At 52.4% G+C, this 21,897-nt stretch overlaps 1 protein-coding gene across 1 annotated transcript in view; it reads left to right on the forward strand.

Moving 5' to 3' along the window:
- The window catches only part of VWF (von Willebrand factor), a 137,574-nt gene that overhangs the window by 68,699 nt on the left and 46,978 nt on the right, over nt 1-21,897 (forward strand). Inside the window, exons 18-27 of the mRNA XM_007469511.1 lie at nt 5,909-6,012; nt 7,020-7,158; nt 9,695-9,829; nt 12,965-13,111; nt 15,314-15,454; nt 15,596-15,709; nt 17,564-17,720; nt 18,264-18,422; nt 19,078-19,213; nt 20,497-21,875. Of these exons, the coding sequence (XP_007469573.1) occupies nt 5,909-6,012; nt 7,020-7,158; nt 9,695-9,829; nt 12,965-13,111; nt 15,314-15,454; nt 15,596-15,709; nt 17,564-17,720; nt 18,264-18,422; nt 19,078-19,213; nt 20,497-21,875 (2,611 nt within the window). The remainder of the gene's footprint in view (nt 1-5,908; nt 6,013-7,019; nt 7,159-9,694; nt 9,830-12,964; nt 13,112-15,313; nt 15,455-15,595; nt 15,710-17,563; nt 17,721-18,263; nt 18,423-19,077; nt 19,214-20,496; nt 21,876-21,897) is intronic.

Genomic DNA, 21,897 nt, shown 5'->3' on the forward strand with positions numbered 1-21,897 from the left:
TGCCGCTCAGGAGACTGGAAGCATCAGGGGCTCTTTCAAATGAACTTGTTTTTTCCCCACGAAGGAAATAGTACAGAGAGTCTTAAATATTAGTAACCACAATAATTGCATTACTGTCCCAAATCCCCAGTGGAGAGCGAGGCCTTGAATGCAAGATGAGGACGCGTCGTTAGGGACTCGTGGGCACTCCTGCAGCCTCTGGCCTCCCGAGGACAGTCTCTGGACATCTGTCATGTTAACAAGGTGTCTCTCACCCTAACCGCAGGGGTTGTGAACTTGAGGCTTGTGGGATAAGAGACTGGGCTGTTTTGTTCTTGGCCTCCACGCAAAGGAAAAGGAGCGGAAAACACTGTTTGGGCCCATGGGCGCAGACATCCTCCAAGGGGGTGTGTCTCGTTCAGCCATCCCCTGTGGAAGGTGGGAGGCTGTGGCATGTCACTGAGGGTTTGGGGGAAGAGGTGAGGGGTTCTGAGGACTCGAGAGGAGGAGGGAGCAGCTCCTTCCTTGGGGGCAGATCCACAGGGAGCAGGGAGAGTAGGAACAGGGGCCTGAGGGCCCAGCTCCCAGCCCAGCCTCACCGCTTCCTGGCTCCTTGCTTTTGCACGTTCACTTTCGCTGAGCCTCAGTTGCCTCATTTGTAACATGGGCGCAGAATTCCTGCTCTGCCTTCATACATGGGCCTGAAGGAGTCATATGTGAAAGCACTTTTTTTTTTTTTAAAGAAGATGTTGGGGGTAGGAGTTTATTAATTAATTAATTAATTTTTGCTGTGTTGGGCCTTCGTTTCTGTGCGAGGGCTTTCTCTAGTTGCGGCAAGCGGGGGCCACTCTTCATCGTGGTGCGCAGGCCTCTCACTATCGCGGTCTCTCTTGTTGCAGAGCACAGGCTCCAGACGCACAGGCTCAGTAGTTGTGGCTCACGGGCCCAGCTGCTCCGCGGCATGTGGGATCCTCCCAGACCAGGGCTCGAACCTGTGTCCCCTGTATAGCAGGCAGATTCTCAACCACTGCACCACCAGGGAAGCCCTGAAAGCACTTTTAAAACCAGAAAGTGCTATGGGATCATGGGAATAGCTTCAGTTGTTGTTTTCGTCCTTAACCGAGGCTGTCTCAGAGGCTGGGCTGGCCCCCTCCTCTGGTCCATGGGAGAGACCCAGGAAGGGCCCATTTTCATAAATTTGCAATCTGTTGTGGACCAAAGCTTTTGTAAATATAATAGAAGTGAATTATCGGAAAAGTGAAGCAAAAGGCAATGACATACGAACATGAGTAACAGACAGGATATATTGCACGTGATTTTCTAAACACCTACTACCCTCCAGGCTGCACTCACATCCTCACAGACCTGCACTGGTCCTGAGGACCACCCCCTTTGCAGTTTGTTCCGGGCCTGGTACCCGCTCAGATCAGAGGCTTTCTGCTTCACTCCATCTGCTCCTGACACTGGTGCCAAGGTCTCCTTGCATAGGACCAGGGGTGGGGATGCTTTCTGACCACCCTGATGGGTCGTTGGTGTGGAAGCTGCCCCGAGCTTCCAGGCTTGAATCTGGGCGCCTGACGTTTACTTCAACAGAGTGGCAAGCCACTTAACATCTTTGTGTCTTTATTTTTCTCACCTGTAAAATTGGGTCAGAAGGGTTCTTGAGACGATTGGAGGTGACAGTGGTGGGTACATGGAAGTCGCTTCATAAGTGGTGGTTTAATGACCGCGGTTACAAGAAGTTCGTGGAGGAAAATCTTGAACCATATTATGGACAGAGATGCTATAGGAAATTAGTGCACACTGGGGAGCAATTTTTTGGACCTCGGGATCCACATGTAAGACCCACTAGATCAATAAAATGAAGGGGTTGCACGAGAAAATTTCCCAAGTATTTTTCTACGGTTAAAAAATCCTTGAATGCACTTCCTGCTTTTAAATTAGACTATTACCTGCTTCCACCACGAGGTGGCAGCAAAGCACAACCCACCGCCCGGCTCACTCCGTCCCAGTAGGGGCTGTAATTGTCTCCAGGCAGAGCCAGGAACCTTAAAGACTCACGCTTTCAACATCCCCTCCTCCGCCCCGCCCCGAGGACACAGAAGGAGACCGACGAGAGAAAGGACACAGAGCCATTCGAGGCTACATAACTGTGTAGTGGAAATCCTGGCCTCCTGACTCCCAGTGTAGTACCCCTGTCTGGGAGATGCTCACTTACGCTCTGAAGTCCAGTGGTCACATTTTCCAAACTGGTACCCAGTTCTGCTGGTACTGGAAAAGCTCTCAGCAGCTGAGACGTGTGTTCATTTCCCTGGTCCTTTGAGGCCCACTTTTCTCACTGGCCCACTATGAAGACTGAAAAGCCTTTGGTGCTGCTATTTGGTTTTTTGTGTGGTTTTTTTTTTTTTTTAATTATTTTTTATTGGAGTCTAGTTGATTTACAATGTTGTGTTAGTTTCAGGTGTACAGCAAAGCGAATCAGTTATACATATACATATATCCTCTCTTTTTTAGATTCTATTCCCATATAGGTCATTACATTGAACAGAGTTCCCTGTGCTATACAGCAGGTTCTTATTAGTTATCTATTTTATGTATAGTAGTGTGTATATGTCGATCTCAATTTCCCAATTTATCCCTCCCCCCCTTTCCCCTTTGGTTGGCGCTGCTTTTTGAAAGGTAGGGCTTGGGCTCAGGGGCCCATCCAGAGAGGGCCTCTCATGTGCGCACTGTAAATCCTACGAGATGTAATTGTAAAAGGCCCAAGAAAGCCCTCCTGTCTCAAAGATATCTCCTACACTTCCTATGATTTGTCACCTAATCAGGTTTACTGAAATATAATAGGTATGAATTTAGTTTGGTTAATAAAAAACAACTTTAAAAAAGCTTACCTTATAAATCCTCATAGGAAGTCATTCACACTTTAGCATGAGTTATTTCATCAGATTCTTTCCTCTAGCAAACATCTAGTTGAAGGCAGCTTCATTGAGCTGGAAGTATTGGTGGGGAGAACAGAGGACAGCTGGAAGGCAAAAAAAGATTCTGGAGAATGGGTCAGTATGGCGGGGTGAAGATGGGGCCTTTTCAGAGAAGAGCAACAACGCCAATATTTTTCTGCTTCATAATTTTTCTTGCTGATCAAGACCCAGGACTGTGTTCTCAGCATGAGCCTTTCTTACTCAAGGTGTCATGAGCTGATGAACAATGGCGACTGCTATTTCTGTCTGTTTTCTTCTGAAGTCCTTGAAGGACATTCGTCAACTTTCGTCAACTTTATCTTATTATCCTTCTGGTGTCCTAAAGGGAAAAACACTAGGCAGGAATGGTTCTCTTCTTTTCAAACATGAAGTTTAAGTAAGTGACTTGCACGAAATTCACTTCGGGGCTGCTGCACTGGCCCACCCTACACGTGGACCTGTTCTCATCTCCGTCCCGTCCATCTCCTGCATGTGTCTTTATCTTTCTATCTCTGTGGATTCTTTAGCGCTTTAGGACTCCGGGTGCTTTTGGCTAGGCTGGTGATATTTGATCTTCTGTTCCAAGTCGGGAGCCTCCTGCTGAGAAACCTCTCCTTTCCCTTTAAGGCTCCACTTTGCTTCCTCCAGCTCTGACCTAGGTCTAAACCCGTGCCCCTGTCCTCATTTGATACCAAGGTCCTATTTTAATATCATAATCCATCAATTAGTCATCTCCTTATCTCCTTTCACTAAAATAAGCAGGGCAGAGGGGAGCCATGTGGTTTGTCAGTGAGAGCTCGGAAGGGGGTGACAGTATTATTTCATGGCCAAACTGGGATTTGAGTTTTCTGTCCCTTGGAGGAGGGCCGGGCTCCCTGGGACTCACCCCTGGCCCAGGCGAGGGGTTACCTGGGCCCTGGGAGTGCAGGACATTTTGTCAGTGGGTTGACCACCCTGGAGAGAGGTAAAAACATCCAGCTCGCAGACCAAGAGGCCTGGGAGCCTCCCTGCAGCCTGCTTCCGCTCAGGAGAGGTGAGCAGGGCCGCTTTCTGGAATCCATCCTTCATCGCTTCGCCTCACGTAATGTTTCCCATAACGAGGCTCGTTTTCTGGTTGGTCTCCATTACATGTAGGAGCCCGGGCTGGCAAGCAGGTCGGGGGTCCCCAGGGAGGCCATGGTCATTCCCAGAGTAGCCACGAGGTGGCGGGTCTGGGACCTACATGAAAGATGACAAGCTTGGGGGATGCGGGGGTGAAGCCTGATTGCAAGGCTTTTGAAGACTGGGGGGGAGGGACGTTTCCCATCCTCCCTGTTCCCACTGGGCTGCCGTCCTCCCTACTGGGTGCCTAAGCTGGAAGTCTGCCAAGGACATTGTGGCCCCCGGAGGTACGAGCCACCTAGAGCGTGGTCCCCCTGCATCATCCTCACTCTAGCTCCCATCCTGCCCCTTCCCTTCGGCCTCGGGGACTTGGGAACACTCCAGAGGCTGCATGAAGCTGGTGGCTGAGTCGTGGAGGTTCTTCTTTCCACCCCTTCCAACACACACACACACACACGCGCATGCACCCACACATACACACACATACACATACACATGCATGCACACACATGCAAACACACACACACAAACGCACGTAAATACAGACGCATGCACACACACACTTGCACGCACACATATACATATGCACACACATGAGTTCAGTCTTTGTTCAGCCCAAGACCGCTCTGTCCCAGGGCTTTGTCTGGCTCTAGGCCCAGGGAACCCAGGCTTGTCTGCCGAGTGACGGGATCGCACAGATGCTAAGGCATCCAGACCAGCAGCTTCTCACCCCTCGGGTGGCTCTGGAACCAGAGTGCCGTGGTCCCTTCACCCAGGGTCACTCATAGCCGGCGTCCAGGGCTGCCTCCTAGGGTTGGGACAGAAGCAGATCTACGTGTGGGATCAGAGGGGGTTTGGCCAGCTCTCCCTAAGGTCACTGGGGCCAGCGGGTCTTCATTCTTTTCCTCCTGGCCCCGGCACCCCTGAGGAGTATAACTTGTCACATAGTTCCTCCTTCACTGGTGGGGGTGTGGGGAAGAAGGGCAGGCCCTGTGAGGGTGTGTTGGACCGTCAGGGGATGGGGTGACAAGGGTGCACGTGGGGCTTGAAAACGCCCAGCCTCTGGTTCTGGTCCATCCCTGCCTGTGGCCACTATTCAGCTTTCACCTCTAGGGCATTAAGTGCACTGTTCACTAATTAATTCATTTTATTGAATACATTATCCATTTTCTTCAGCTATAGAACATAGTAGATGCTCAATGAAGAACATTCAGAAAAAAAATTTAAAAACCAAAAAAGAAAATAAGATTCCCTTATCCTGGCCCCAGAGGCAACGTCTACACTTTGCAAGCCCTTTGGAGGCAACTTATATATTTCCTTCAAGACTTTTTTGTTTTTGAAATATATGCATATATATATTAATCATTTGGACCATATGTGTATACAGTTTTTTTCTTCCTTGTTTTAGAAATTAACAGCATAAGTAGTTCTCAAAACTTTTCAGATTTTAATGCGCTCCACAGGACACCATCACCTGGAGATTCCTTAATGGGTTTAATCATGTTCCTATTGTTGAACACTTAGTTGCTTCCATTTTTATTTTGGAATGATAAATAATTGTACATAAGTTTTTGCCTATAACTCTATTACCTTTGGAGAAGTCCTCTGGAGGAATTACTGGGTCTAAGGAGATGCACGTCTCAAAGGCTTCTGACGTGTTATCAGAGTCTCCACCAGGTCCCAGGGCTCCTGCCCCTGCAGTGTATGAGGGCGGAGGGGGTCAGAGTGTCTTCAGCTGAGCCAGGGGGACCAGTGTAGACAAGAGCCGGGATTCCAGCCCCAGACTGGGCGTGGGCTCCCTGGGCCGCCTCTGGCCGCGGCTGTTGGATCACTCGTTCCGGCCCCAAGACTTTTGGATCGCTTTCCCTTAGGTCCGGCAGGACAACAGGTGTGTGGCCCTGGAAAGGTGTCCCTGCTTCCACCAGGGCAGAGAGTACACCCCCGGAGAGACGGTGAAGGTGGACTGCAACACTTGGTGAGGCCCAGGGACGCTGGGGACGGGGTTGGGGTGTTGCCCTGGCACTTGCTCCCCTCCCACCCATGGTAACGTGGCTGCTCCTTTCCTTTTCTCTGTGCCTCTGTTTCTCCATCTGTCAAATGGGAGACTTTATCATCCCTGTACTCACCCCACGGGGACATTTTCTGGACAGAAGTGTTTCCTGGGGAAGATAAGGGCCATATCCATCACTGCATGCGTGACCAAGCTATCCCAGGGCACGGGATGGGGGGTCCTTCTCTGGCCTTGTCCTGTCCCCCAGCCATATTGCGAGTGTGCTTGCCTGGAAAGAGACCGTCCTTCACACAACCCCGGGCTCTGCTCACTCACTGTGCCTTTCTTTGGGGCAGTGCACAGCTTTAGGGAAGGGCCACAGGGACAGGCAGGAAGGGGCTTAGTGTCTGGGGCCTGAGGTCTGAGCTTTCCACTGCTGCCGCCCCTGTCGGGCTTCCTGATGTCGGCTCTGTTACTGGGCGGAGGGATGGGGCCATAGGGCAGCCGGCAAATCGCTGTGGGTTTACACACATTGCTGCCCACCCTCTCCTGGCAGAAGCTCACAGCTGGTCACTGTTTCCCCAGCTCAGAATTTTCCTGCCATTCTGGACATGTGTTCCCTTAGCCTCAGAGGCGCTATTGGCCTCAGTGTCTTTTCTGTAGAGACCCTGTAGCCCCTCCCAGGTGATGTCCTGGGAGGCTGGGCTTTGGCACGTCTGGAGCAGGTGGTGACAGAGTGTCCCCGGGTCACCTCGGCCAACCAGGGCCCTTCTTTGCCTCGTGACGGGGGGTGGGCAGCATGGCTTCTCTCTCCTCCTGGGCCCTGTGCTCTGAAAATGTGTGGGTTCATGACCGCGGGGCCCTGTGAGGTCTGATCCACAGCCTTCAGACCACCCTCCCAACGCTTCCTGAGGCCTCCTGGAGGGTGGGTGGCATCCTTGCTGTCCCGACGCCCGAGGGCCCCGCCCTCACCCCCCTCATTCTGTTCCCAGTGTCTGTCGGGACCGGAAGTGGAACTGCACGGACCACGTGTGCGATGCCACCTGCTCCGCCCTGGGCCTGGCTCACTACCTCACCTTTGACGGGCTCAAGTACCTGTTCCCCGGGGAGTGCCAGTACGTCCTGGCACAGGTGAGAGCAGGGCTCGGGGGTGAGTGTGCTCCCAGGCCGGATGCCACCGTTCTGTCGGTGGAAACAGCTCTGGGGGCTGGTTTCTACGGGAGTGATTTTCCAGCCCCTGGAGAGGCAGGACCACGAGACTCGAGTGACTGCTGTGTTCCTCCAGCTCACCTGCACGCCTCCCAGGACGGGGCAGAAGCTCATTCGTTGACTGGCCTTGGTGTGGGGCAGGCTCTCATCTGCCCCAGTCCCAGCACAATGCAACGAGAGGAAGGCTCCCTTTCCTTCTGGCAGACACAGCCTCAGTCAGGGCACCAGTGGGGAGTGGAGCCCGGGCTGGATTTCATCCCCAGCACCCTCCCTGCCAGCATCCTTGGGCAGTGAACAGCCCACTCAGGGAAGGTTGAAATGCCCCTGGAGTTTGGTTCCCACCCTGTGATTCTATTCTATTTTATTCTGTTCTATTCTATTCTCTCTCTTTTTTTTTTTTTTGCCGTACTTCGAGGCTGGTTGGGATCTTAGTTCCCCAACCAGGAATTGAACCGGGCTCTTGGCAGTGAGAGCGCAGCATCCTAACCGCAGGACCACCAAGGAAGTCCCCATTCCATTCCATCGCATTCTCCACCATGTTCATTTCTAACCTCGTGCAGCTCAGAATGGGAGGTGGTGAGGGGCTGTGGGTACAGAAGGTCCTGCTGCCTGGCAGGCCGAGGAGCAGCCTGGGGGAATCCTAGCTGCTGCGTGAGGGCTGCTCGGCCCCCTTTCCCGCCCACGGACTCCTGCAAGTTCTCTTGCTGGTTGACACCGACGTGGGTGAGCAAGGAGGGCTGAGCGCTTTGTCCTCCAGGCCGCTGGGCTCTGCGCAGCTTAAACAAATGCGGTCTCTCCGTCTCGGCTCTCTCCGGGGGCGTCAGGGGAGGGGCTTGGTGTGGGCTGGAGGGAGGACCGCAGACCTGACGGAGCCTCAGCCCCAGAGACAGAGCTGCAGGGTCCGGGAGTCAGGCAACGAGGGCAGGGGCACCAAGCATGACACCTGCCCAGCGCTTGGGGAGCGAGCCCCCTGCCTCTGGCCCGCGCCACAGGCTGGCCCCAGAGAGGTGGGCGGCACGATGGGGAGACGGGCGTGCACCCCACGAAATGCTTTTACCCACACCCAGGAACCCTCTAGGGCTTTCCCACGCATCGTCTATGGAAGCCCGTCTTTCTGTTATCTGTCTGCCTCCCAGCCGTGGTAGCAAAAGATGGGGTGATACCAGCTCTGGGGCTCCACTCCCCAGCCACGTTCAGATCCGGGCACCCAGAAAACATGACATTTCAGTGCAACGAGAGGGGCCGGTCAGACCTACCGCCCCAGCTCTTCCTGCCTAGGAGAAGCTGGCCAGGTGGGCCAGTTGGAGCCCCTCCGAGTCGTGCCCCTCATGGGGCTGCTTTTCCTGCCACCGCCAGTGCCGCTCTCCCCTCTGGCACTTTGTCCGGGGGCGGGGGGGGGGGCCCTCCCTTTCCTCCCTTCCTCCTTTGGGAGGTGTTATCAGGACTTAACTCTTTCTCCTTCAGAAAAATCTCAGCTGGTGACAGAGCACTTGTACCTTTGTTCCCTCTTTTAACTTTCACAATCCCATTAACCCAAGACAAACCCGTTTAACCTACCAATCCCATCAAGTTGGCGGATCCCATCTTACAGAGGGGCACATCGTGTGTGTGGAATGTATGTATATGTGTGTGTGAGTGTATGTGTATGTGTCTTTGTATGTGTGTGCATGCATGTGTGTTATATATGTGTGTTTGTGTGTGGTATGTGTGTATGTGTGTGTGTCTGTGTGTATATGAACGTGTGTCTCTGTGTGTGTGTGTGTGTGTGTGTGTGTGTGTGTGTGTGTGTGTGTGTGAGGGTCAGGGAGGTAAGTGACTTAATATTATCCAGTAAGTGGCAGAAACAAGGCCCACCCCTAGCTTTTCTGTGCTGGGTGTTTTTTTTCCCATCACATCACAGCAATATAGCCACCATGGGAGATATTTGCCAGAAACGTGTCTGCTTTTGCTTCCTTTCTATGCAATGCCCCAGCGAGGACCAGTGCTCCCATACCCTCTGTTCCCTGCTAGGGACGGGAGCTCAGCTGGTGTTGCTGGGTCTGGCAGTCTTTGGTTACAGTTCTGGGCCAGCAGTCCAGAGGGACTCCACCAGAACTTAGAGCTGCCAAGTGCCACGTGGCTGGACTCTGCTAGTTCCCCGGCTGAGGCTGGACTAACAGGCTCAGGGGGAGCTGTAGGCTGATGGGTCCACGTTCTCTCTCCCTGTGTCCCTCCTTCTCTCCCTCCCACCCCTCACCCCCCCCCAACCTGGCTGTAGGCACCTGGTTCATAGGTGATGGCTGAGGATGACACACCTGTGAGTGTCCTCTGTCTCTGTCTCTCTCTCACACACACACGTGGACATGGCAACCTCCTGTAACACATCCTTCAAAGGCCTGAGGTGATGGGACCCCAGTCTGCTGATCTGGGGAGGAGTAGCAGGGATAGTGTTTCTATCCTGACACCTGTTTTTCCCCAGGATTACTGTGGCAGTAACCCTGGGACCTTCCGGATCCTGGTGGGGAACGAGGGGTGCGGCTACCCCTCCCTGAAATGCAGGAAGCGTGTCACCATCCTGGTGGAAGGAGGCGAGATTGAGCTGTTTAATGGGGAGGTGAGTGTGGGCTCGTCCCTCCACCCTCACGCCCCTCCTTCGGCTGATGAAGAGCACATGCCGAGTGTTTGTCCAGAACGTGTGTGGATGGAACGTCGTGCAGCCAGTGGAGAGATGCGGTAGCACTGTATCCTCTGACCTCGCCTCGTCCTGTGAGGGTGGCAGGTGGCAGGTGGTGACAGATTACACGATCCATTTTAGTGGAAGGAAGTGCAGACACACATGTGGAGAAGGGTGTGTAACCGTATCTGCACCAGTGTTGGGAGTGCCAGGGCTGACCTCTGGAGGCGACGGGAGATGGGAGGGTGGGAGGACTTTCACATAGCAATACGTATGTACACACACATATATACATATGTATTATATACACACTATATATACAAATATACCCACACACACACGAGTATACTATACATGCACACATATACATATATATTATATACCCTCAGTTATACATATTATATATACAAATATACACACATACACGTATATTATACATACCAATATATCATACACATATATACATATATATTATAGCCCACATATATATATTATATACAAATGTATATGCACATATATACATATATATTATATACCCACATATATATATAAATATAATGTATACAAATGTATGAACACATATGTACACATACATTATAAATGCAAATACGTTATACACAGTACACACATATACATATATATTAAATCCCACATTTATATGTATTATAAATACAAATGTATACACATATACACATATATTACGCATACAAGTATACACACAAATGCATATGTATTATATACCCACAGTTTTATGTATTATATATATGAATGTACACACATGTACACATATTATACATACAAATATACACACATATATTATATACCTACAGTTATATGTATTATGTATACAAATGTATACACACATATGTGCACGTATACTATGCATACAAATATACACATGTATACATAATATACAGATATATCCCACATTTACATATATTATATATACAAATATGTACACACATATACACACTTATATAGTATATATTATATACCCACGTTGTATATTATATACTAATGTATACACACATATACACACTTGTATACATATATTCACAAAAATATATACACACATATACATACATATATACACATATATAATATATATACAAGTATGTACACACTTATTATACATACAATATGTTATATATATACACGCATATATAAATATATATTTTGGGACGTGATGGTGTTTGGGGGGATTTTTACCTTCTTTTATGTTTTTCGGTTCTTTCTAGATAAAATCTTTGCTAAAGAGCTCACAGTGCACAGACTCAGGCCCTGTGTGCTAAGAGCGCACGGAGTGGCTCTCAGAAGTCTACCTGAGAACCAACCACTCAGGAGACCTTGTTTAAGACATCAACCTTTGGGTCCACCCTGAGGTCCTGGCTCAGGTCTGGGTGAGGCCCGGGAACCTGCGTCTGAAGTGGCAGGGGTCCCTGGAGCACAGCTGTGCTGGTCTGGCCACATCGGTTCCTGGGAGACCCGGGTCTGGGCTTCACCCCCTTCCCCGTACCTTCATTTTGTTCTGTGGCCTCAGCCCGCATCCTGCCTTCTGGCAAATACGCACTGCTGGGCTTCCCTGGCGGCGCAGTGGCTGAGAGTCCGCCTGCCGATGCAGGGGACGCGGGGTCGTGCCCCGGCCCGGGAAGATCCCACGTGCCGCGGAGCGGCTGGGCCCGTGAGCCGTGGCCGCTGAGCCTGCGCGTCCGGAGCCTGTGCTCCGCAGCGGGAGGGGCCACAACAGTGAGAGGCCCGCGTACCGCAAAAAAGCGAAAAAAACCAAAACAAACCGCACCGCTGACACTAGGAGGTGGGAGGGGAATTCTCCCTTAGAGAAGATAGCTGTGGAGCAAAAAGCAGGACCTGTTGACTTGGGTCAGCCGTGTCCATTTCAGGAACAGTTCTACTTAGGACAGATGACAGTGGTGACATAGAGCGGGAGGCCCTGCCTGTGGTGTGTCCCCAGGGAGAGGACCTTGGCGAAGGGGTGACAAGTTCTTAGTGTCAGCCTCAGTCTTATGGGTTAGATGGTCAGCCAAGTACCGTGAAACGGGCCGGGAGCGCTCGGCACCGGCAGCGAGTCAGCCGAGTCAAGGGCTCAGGTCCTTTGGGAGCTGAAGTCTGGGATTCCTGCTTCCAGCGCCAAGCTTCCCTGTCTCCCTGTTCAGCTCTGACTCCTGCTGACGGCAACTTGAGTGGGAGACGGGAGGAAAGGGGAGAATCTAGTGCTCGTTTTAATAAAGGGGTGGATTTATTTTTTAATAAGCCAATAAGGGATTTTATTTTATTTAATTAATTTACTTTTTTAACATCTTTATTGGAGTATAATTGCTTTACAATGGTGTGTTAGTTGCTGCTGTACAACAAAGTGAATCAGCTATACATATACATATATCCCCATATCCCTTGCCTCTTGCGTCTCCCTCCCACCCTCCCTATCCCACCCCTCTAGGTGGTCACAAAGCACCCAGCTGATCTCCCTGTGCCATGCGGCTGCTTCCCACTAGCTAACTATTTTACATTTGGTAGTGTATATAAGTCCATGCCACTCTCTCACTTCGTCCCAGCTTACCCTTCCCCCTCCCCGTGTCCTCAAGTCCATTCTCTACATCTGCGTCTTTATTCCTGCCCTGCCCCTAGGTTCATCAGTACCATTTTTCTAGATTCCATATACATGCGTTAGCATATGGTATTTGTTTTTCTCTTTCTGACTTACTTCACTCTGTATGACAGTCTCTAGGTCCATTTTAAACCAGTTGCCTAGAGGTGCTTAAAATCATCACCAAATTAAAAACCTCTTTAGGGGACCATGTGTATTTAATGGTGAAGTGTCCAAAAAATTCTTTTCATGACCTGATAGGTGATCTTCTGCCAGTAGGTTTCATTGTATTTTTAATCTCGTAATTATGTTTTTGCCGCCACCTCTTTATCCTAGGATTCTTGGAGAGAGGTAGCTGCAGCTCTGGCCGAATGGGGCAAATGACCAGCGGCTCTGGAGGGCCACGGGGCGGGGGGAGCCGGGCCTTACACCTGACCATCACTGTCCTGGTCTCACACTGCGTCCTCCCTCAGGTGAGCGTGAAGAGGTCCATGAAGGATGATACTTACTTTGAGGTGGTGGAGTCCGGCCTGTACATCACCGTGCTTCTGGGCAAGGCCCTCTCCGTGGTCTGGGACCGCCACCTGGGTATCTCTGTGTTCCTGAAGCAGACTTACCAGGTGGGTGGCCCTTCTCCGCTTCCCCCTCATCCTGTCCGTTTGCATCTTCAGCTTCCTGAGCAGCAGTCCGCGGCCCCCGCCCGCCGTCTTGGGGGAGGGTGGATGGTCACCTAGTCCAGCCTCCCTCCCGCTGCAAATAAGACTCAAGGGTTAGAGTTCGCCTTGGCTGTTTCCCGAGACAGGCTGCCTCTGAGAAGGATGGAGGGTTCCCGGACCCTGCACACAGTCCCTTGACTGGCCTTGCTAGGCAAGTAGTTTATATCCACAAAGGAAGGAAAGAAAAGATTGGGCAAGAGTTATTCTCAAGGTTTCTTAACCTCAAGAGGCAAACGGTCACACGTGATGTTATCATAACTCTGCAGAGCATTCTGGGTGCACCCTCCCACGGGGCCACAGGCCAGCACCGGCCGATGCTTGCGGTGAAACTGCTCATCACCTGCTTTGGGGAAAGCTGCTTGCGGTATCCGTCCAGGTTCCGATGGTTTGCTGGGACTTGATTTTCTCTGACTGGCATGAATGTGACAAGTGCTCTGTCTGCCCTGGTGGCAGGACAGACCTTCCCAGCAACTATTCTAGGCACTGTGGACACAGCAGGGAAAGAACTATATATAACTATATATACGTATACATATATATATATATATATATGTATACGTATATATAGTTATATATATATGTATCTTAACTTTGTATTAGTTTCCTATTGCTGCTATAATAAATTACCACAGACTTAGTGGCTTAAAAAAGCAACACAAATTGATTATCTTCTGGTTCTGGAGGTCAAAAGTATACACTTGGTCGGCAGGGCTGCATTCCTTCTGGTGGCTTTAGGGGAAAATCTGTCTTCTTGCCTTTCCTAGCTTCTGGGGCTGCCCGCATCCCTTGGCTGTGGTCCCGTCCTCCATCGCCAAAGCCAACAGCATAGCATCTTCCACTCTCTCTGCTTCTCTCTGTCACATCACATTTCTCACTCTGACTTCTGTGCTCCTTATAAGACCCTGTGATTGCACTGAGCCCACCTAGATGATCCAGGACAGCCTTCCCATCTCAGGACCCTTAACGCAATCACACCTGCAAAGTTCCTTTTGCCACGTGTGGTAACATATTCCTGCTTCCGGGGATGAGAACATGGATATCTTTGTGGGCACCATGGTTTTGTCCACAACAACCCTGGTGGAGATCATATTCTAGTGGGGATATTGTGTGTTTTAAATTGGTTGGTCTGATGAGACCTGTCTCAAAGGGTGTGAGTGGAGTCTTTGTGGAAGGGAGGGAGGGAGCCACGTAAATATCCTGACTCGAGAATTCAGGCAGATGGAGTAGCAGGTGCCAAGGCCCTAAGGTGGATGGTGTTTGTGTTTGGACACGGAGGCCAGGGTGGCTGGAGAGGAGGGGCTTGGGGTGACTGGTAGTTAACAAGGGCAGGGACGGGGCAGGGGCCACGCCATGGGGGCTGTTGGGCCATGTAAAGATCTCTGTCCTTTTGTCCATGTTTCCCAGCAAAATAGAATAAGTCACATCTCTTTGTCCCGAGGCAGGGCTCCAAATTTGTTCTAAGAGCATGGCATCTTTTCTTTTCCAGGCCAAATAGCTCCGGTTTTGTCCCTGGTTCTTACGTGATGGTTTCCACCCATTCATTCAATTGTTGGTCAGGACTTGTGTCCTGCAGCCCATGATAGGTGAACATGGAATTGAGTAAGATATTATGTCAGCCCTGGTGGCATTTAGTGCTGGCCAGCCTGTTCTGAACAGGCTTGTTTAGGTAAGGGACTCACCTGTCCACGGTCAAGTAGGACTAGAAGGATCCCCCCTCAGGCTTCTCACACTCTCATTGGTGTAACGCTGGACCGGCTCCTCTTCTGCTCAGACCCTTACTGGGGCAGCTGATGGTTTGTACTGCAGACACCAGGGCCCTAGAGGCCTAGTTGGCCATACGAGGGACATGGGCGGGCTGCCTCTCTTTGTGAACGACCTTGGTTTCCTTAACCTTAACATGAGGTCATTGTGGAAGCGGGTAAAGGCCTTGGCAAGGTCAAGACTTTGCTGGTCACCCTGGTCTCCTTCTGCGCCTCCCTCCCTGTCTCCTCCCACCGTCCTCTTCCTCAGGCGAGCCTGCCTCCCATGCTGCCTGGAACCCTCGCTTTCCTGACTCAGAGTTTGCTCTGAGGTTTGCAAAGCTTATGCTCCCAACTGGTCCCCCAGGAGCAGGTGTGTGGCCTGTGTGGGAATTTTGACGGCATCCAGAACAACGACCTCACCAGCAGTAGCCTCCAAGTGGAGGAAGACCCCGTGGACTTTGGGAATTCCTGGAAAGTGAGCCCGCGGTGCGCTGACACCCAGAAAGTAGGTCGGGGTCGCGGTGCGGACCGTGGGCGGTGGGTGCTCTGGCCTGTGGCGGGGGCAGAGCTTGGGGAGAGGGCCTCTTGGAGCGCTTCCGGGTTGACTCTTCCGGGTCCATCTGTGTACTCCTGCCCGGTTCCCCAGGTGCCACTGGACCCATCCCCTGCCACCTGCCACAACAACGTCATGAAGCAGACGATGGTGGATTCCTCCTGCAGTATCCTCACCAGCGACATTTTCCAGGAGTGCAACAGGCTGGTGAGGGCGGCAGGGCCCCCGGGGGCAGGCGCTTCTAGCTGTGGATGCTTCCAGGAGCCTCAGAAATCGTCTGCAGCTGCTCACCTCTCTTGGCTTCAGGCTGGGGAACAGAAAGAATAATTGAGGGTGTATGAGGAGAGCAATGCCTGGCAGATCATTTTTCTACATTGTTCTCTGGGCATCCAATGCTGCTGCTCTTCCAGCCTCAGTCTTAGGGTTTGTCGCCCACAGATTATCTTGTCTCCAACATTAGAGCGGGAGTTTCCTTCTCCCATCCCCACCGTGTCTCTGGCCCCGGGCACCCCGCCGCTGGCCCCGTTCCCAGGTCTTGTCTCACGGAAACTTTTTTCTGGTCTTAAAGCCAGATTTTGAGCCTGCATTTTATGGCTTTGTTTTGTGTCATTTGTTGTTGTTTAATTTTTATTTTATATTGGAATATAGTTGGTTAACAATGCTGTGTTTTAGATGTACAGCAAAGTGATTCACTTATACATATACGTGTGTCTATTCTTTTTCAAATCCTTTTCCCATTTAGGTTATTACAGAGTATTGAGCAGAGTTCCCTGTGCTTACAGTAGGTCCTTGTTGGTTATCTATTTTATTTTATTAGAAAAAATTTTTATCGGAATATAGTTGATTTACAATGTTGTGTTAGTTTCTGCTGTACAGCAAAGCGAGTCAGTTATACGTATACATGTATCCACTCTTTTTTTTTTAGATTCTTTTCCCATATAGGCCATTACAGACTATTGAGTACAGTTCCCTGTGCTATACAGCAGGTTCTTTTTGTGTTTTTATCTCACAAGGTGACAAGGAATTCCCCAAACAAGTTTCAATGCAGTTTTCTCTCTTATCTCTGTATGAATGTATATACGCACACCTGTGTGTGTGTGGGTACATGTGTGTATATGTATATGTACATACACACATGCACACACACAGCCAGGTACACACGCGTGCTGCTCCGTGGCACCTCCCTCGTGGGAGTGACTGGTAGAACACCTGTGTCTCAGCTCTTTCTGTCCATCCAGTGATTTTTAATCCCTCAGGACCCGAAGGATACTTAGGATCCCCTGGTTTGGTGGAGACCTGAGGCACCTGAGCTGGAAGGGCGGAGACAGTGAGAGGGTCAGGGAAACCGGGGCTGTTGGGCACAGTGACCGGCTTAACGTCCGAATTCATTCTCACCACAACTGCCCTGAACAAGGTGGGTGTGGGGGGCACGTCTGGGGCAGCCGAAGGTGAGAGGTGGCTCCTGAGACTGAGCACGGACCGAGGGTGGGCTTCCCCTCCCGGGAGATTTAGGGTCGGAGTCCAGGAGCACCGGGCCGGCCGCGGTCCAGCACGCTAGCCTGTAGCATCTCAGGGAGACAGTGTGAGTGGTCCTGATGTGTTTCCTCAGTCTCTTTGCTGAGTGGAGGCCAGGAAAGAGAGAGTGTGTTTGTGTGTGTGTGTGTGTGTGTGTGTGTGTGTGTGTGTGTGTGTGTGTGTGTGTGTGGTGTTTATGTAAAACACGCAGACACCCAAGAGGGTGGGAGTGGCTTATGGGGACGGATGGATGGCTGAGCAGGTACGTGGACAGATGGACAGAAAGGAATGTTCTTTTGAAAAATTCTCAGGCACATCTCTTCTAGGAGAGGCTGGCAGCGTTGCTTTTTTCCCCTTTTCTTGCTGGACTCCACATAAGAATGTAGCATTTCTGCCTTTTTACCCATTCCCTCCTTGGGACCATTGCCTCACATCTTTCCTTCTGCCTGGAGCCCCTGTCCCTCCTCTGACCACTGGAACATTCACGCCCAGACCAAGAGCCAGAGTCCCCAAGTGCAGCCCAGGCCACCTGCGTCTCCCTTGCAGGTGGGCCCCGAGCCCTACCTGGATGTTTGCATCTACGACACCTGTTCCTGTGAGTCCGTCGGGGACTGTGCCTGCTTCTGCGACACCATCGCTGCCTATGCCCACGTGTGTGCCCGGCACGGCGAGGTGGTGGCCTGGAGGACGGCCACGTTGTGCCGTGAGTCCTGCTGTCCCTCGTGGTCCCAGACACGCCCCTCCCCCCTCATGCATCTAGACCTTGGGACCTTGGGGGGTGAGGAAGGGCACCTTCGTGGGGGAGAAGACAGAGACCCATGCGGGGGTGGTGGCCGAGGCTGAAGGGAGTTAGGGCATGCGTGGACTTGAGGAGGCGTGGGACTGAAGACAGTGATGGGGAGAGAGAGTCAAGGAAATTGAGAGGAGGGAGCAGTGACGAAGGGAGGACGGTGGTCAGAGGGTCTGTGATTAGACATGATCACATTTGCCATCGTGGTCAAGCAGCTCAGATATTTATGTTGCATCTTCCTTCCTGCATGTAAGTGGCTGATCATTTTTATAAGGAAAATGGATTCAGAACCACTAGGCTCCTGGCTCAGGGGCTCTCAAAGCCTAGACACCTCTCACGTGGGTGACTCTGTAGTTCCCCGGTACCATCATCGCCTCCCTGGGGCCGTCTGTCTGGGGTTGTCCAGGGTTGCCCGGTGCTTTAATAACGGTCCTGCTTGTTTTGGGGTCTGCACAGCCCAGAACTGCGAGGAACGGAACCTGCGGGAGAGCGGGTACCAGTGTGAGTGGCGCTACAACAGCTGTGCTCCCGCCTGTCCCGTCACGTGCCAGCACCCTGAGCCGCTGGCCTGCCCCGTGCAGTGTGTGGAGGGCTGTCATGCACATTGCCCTCCGGGTGAGGCCCTGGCCCCTGCGGGGGAGGGGTGCGGGGCTGGGATGGTCCTCAGGAAAGCTGGCTCCCTGCACTGCTGCTTCTCGGCCTCGCCTGGTGGCGCCCTGTCCCCAGCCCCACTACCCTAGGTCGTGTTTCCGTGTCCTTCCACCAAAGCCAGGCCAGCTGTGGATTTTGTCAAGCTGAGCTCCCATGCAATGCTTCTGGGGTCTGTTTATGGGCGTACCATCTAGAGCAGCGCTTTCTGGTAGAACTTTCCGCAGTGCTGGGAAAGTTCTATTCAAATGTGGCTCGTGTGTCTGAGGGATTGAATGTTCAATTTTATTCAACGTTACTTAATTGAGATTTAAATGTAACCAGCCACACGTGGTTACTGGCTACGGTATTGGATAGCACAGATCTAGAGTTATCAGATATCTTTTTCGGTGGAGGAGTAAAAAGACCCTTGGAGATAAGATTTGCTTTGTCCTGGGGTTTGGAGGAGGCGAGGTGGGGGAAGGAACACCTCCTAATTTTTCAGAAAGAAGGATGCTCCCTAAGCGGTGAGGGGACCCTTGGGGGAGGCAGGCAGAGTTGGGACAGGCCTTTTAGTGCAAGGAGAGTCTTCCTTGTGGGAAAGGTGGGAACTTTGGCTCCTAACAAGAGGCTTCTCATGCAGGGAAAATCTTGGATGAGCTTTTGCAGACCTGCGTCAACCCTGAAGACTGCCCTGTGTGCGAGGCGGCCGGCCGGCGCTTAGCCCCCGGGAAGAAAATCACCTTGAACCCCGGGGACCCTGAGCGCTGCCAGATTTGGTAAAACAGTCCCCCTGGTTGTCTGAAGTGATGGGTCTTACTGTCTAACCTGGGGGCCTGCCCAGAAGTGTCGGTTTGGGGAAGAATGTCCTGTTCTTACTTACTTTGCTTCTCTGTCTTTGAGGACAGGCTATATTTCTTTTCCAGGAAATATCTCTCAAGAGATTTAGGTTTTCTACCTCTTCTTGCTGAAGGAAGGATGTGGTCTCTTCTTATCCTTGGAGGTGGCATCTAGTCCGGGGACAGGCATCTATGGAAGTCAGATTTCTTTTTTACTGGAGGTGGGGATGCAGGGGAGGAAGAGAGGTGGAGCCCTTGACTCTGCACTGGGGCACAGACACCTCGGGCCATGGCCAAGGTCCCAGGATGCGGCTCTTGTAGCTGGGAGTCACGGGTCACTGCCCCTGGGCTCCCACCTGGGTTGAAGGAGAAGGTTCTAGCCTGTGTGGGTCTCCGCCACAGGCAGCTTGATTTCTCCTGTGGTCTGGCAGAGCCTGCCACTTTCCAGGACACTGGTGAAAGAGAGAAGTGACCAGGGGATTGGAAATTTGGCCTGGCGGGGTGAGAATTTGTGTGGGGGGCTTGGGGCTGGGTGTGGAGCATAGCTAGACCCTGGCACATGATGGGTGTAAACGGTGGGTCCATTGCAAGAAAGAATGAGTGAGTCACTGTCTTTGTCTAACATCTTGGAGACCCCCGTATACCACTCCCAATACTTTATTCTGCCAGATAAAGCTGGGATTTTGAATCTTTATTCATCTCTCTGAAATGATTTTACTCCAGTTTTCCTCTCTTCCTTAGGGCCCAACATGTTAACACAGTACAGAATTCATGCAGCTTAAATTCTGTTGTAATAAATACTGAAAAGCATTTACCTTTGATAGAACACTTATAAGGCCTGGTCAGCATCAGCATTTTAGAGCAGTGTTTGTCTTTGGAGATCTTTGGGAGAAGGCTTGGATTATAATTAAATATTTATGTTGCTAGAGACATAGATTGAAAATAAACCAACTTTGAATGGCTGTGTGGATTGCTAAGGAAGAAGAAAGATTCTTTTTCAGGTCCTGGGGTGGGTGAAAGCTTTGGCTTTCAAGGGGATCAAAACTCAAGGGAAGGTGTGTGTGTGTGTGTGTGTGTGTGTGTGTGTCGGGGGGCTGCTTGGGGACTATGTTGACCATGGTGTCTCTCTCGAGTGGGCAGTGTTCCTTGGGGGCTCGGGTTCAGTGGGCTGGGAAGTGCCCAGAGGTTCTTCCTGAACCATTTCGGTCTCTCCCCTCTTGCAGTCACTGTGATGGTGTCAGCCTCACCTGTGAAGCCTGCAGGGAACCGGGAGGCCTGGCGGTGCCCCCCACAGAAAGCCCGGTCGGCCTCACCACCCCGTACGTGGAGGACACGCCAGAGCCGCCCCTGCACGACTTCTTGTGCAGCAAACTCCTGGACCTGGTCTTCCTGCTGGACGGCTCCTCCAAGCTGTCCGAGGCCGACTTCGAGACACTGAAGGCGTTCGTGGTGGGCGTGATGGAGCGTCTGCACATCTCCCAGAAGCGCATCCGCGTGGCTGTGGTGGAGTACCACGACGGCTCCCACGCCTACGTCGCGCTGCAGGACCGGAAGCGGCCGTCGGAGCTGCGGCGCGTCGCCAGCCAGGTGAAGTATGCGGGCAGTGAGGTGGCCTCCACCAGCGAGGTCTTGAAGTACACGCTGTTCCAGATTTTCAGCAGGGTGGACCGGCCTGAGGCCTCCCGCGTGGCCCTGCTGCTCACGGCCAGCCAGGAGCCCCCCAGGCTGGCCCGGAACTTGGTCCGCTACGTCCAGGGCCTGAAGGAAAAGAAGGTCGTCATGGTCCCCGTGGGCATCGGGCCCCACGCCAGCCTCAGGCAGATCCGCCTCATCGAGAAGCAGGCCCCCGAGAACAAAGCCTTTGTGCTCAGCAGCGTGGACGAGCTGGAACAGCGGAGGGATGAGATCATCAGCTACCTCTGCGACCTCGCCCCCGAAGCGCCTGCCCGCACGCAGCGGCCACTCACGGCCCAGGTCCCCGTGACGCCGGAGCCGCCGGGGACTTCGACGCCGGCGCCCAGGAGGAGCTCCGTGGTCCTGGATGTGGCATTCCTCCTGGAAGGGTCGGACAGCGTGGGCGAGGCCAGCTTCAACAGGAGCACAGAGTTCTTGGAGGAGGTGATCCGGCAGATGGACGTGGGCCGGGACGGTGTCCACGTCACGGTGCTGCAGTACTCGTACGTGGTGACCGTGGAGCACTCCTTCAGAGAGGTGCAGTCCAAGGAGGATGTCCTGCGGCGGCTGCGGGAAATCCGCTACAGGGGTGGCAACCAGACCAACACCGGGCTGGCCCTGCAGTACCTGTCGGAGCACAGCTTCTCGGCCAGCGAGGGGGACCGGGGGCAGGCGCCCAACCTGGTCTACATGGTCACGGGAAGCCCGGCCTCAGATGAGATCAGGCGGATGCCCGGAGACATCCAGGTGGTGCCCATCGGAGTGGGGCCTCGCGTGGACGTGCCGGAGCTGGAGAAGCTCGGCTGGCCCCAGGCCCCCATCTTCATCAAGGACTTCGAGACGCTCCCCCGAGAGGCTCCTGACCTGGTGCTGCAGAGGTGCTGCTCCAGAGAGGGGCCGCATCTGCCCACCCCTGCCCCTGTCCCAGGTATGCGGGTGCCTTGCATGGG

This window comes from Lipotes vexillifer, unplaced genomic scaffold (genome assembly GCF_000442215.2).
Source record: "Lipotes vexillifer unplaced genomic scaffold, Lipotes_vexillifer_v1.1 scaffold395, whole genome shotgun sequence".
Taxonomy (NCBI): Eukaryota; Metazoa; Chordata; class Mammalia; order Artiodactyla; family Lipotidae; genus Lipotes; species Lipotes vexillifer.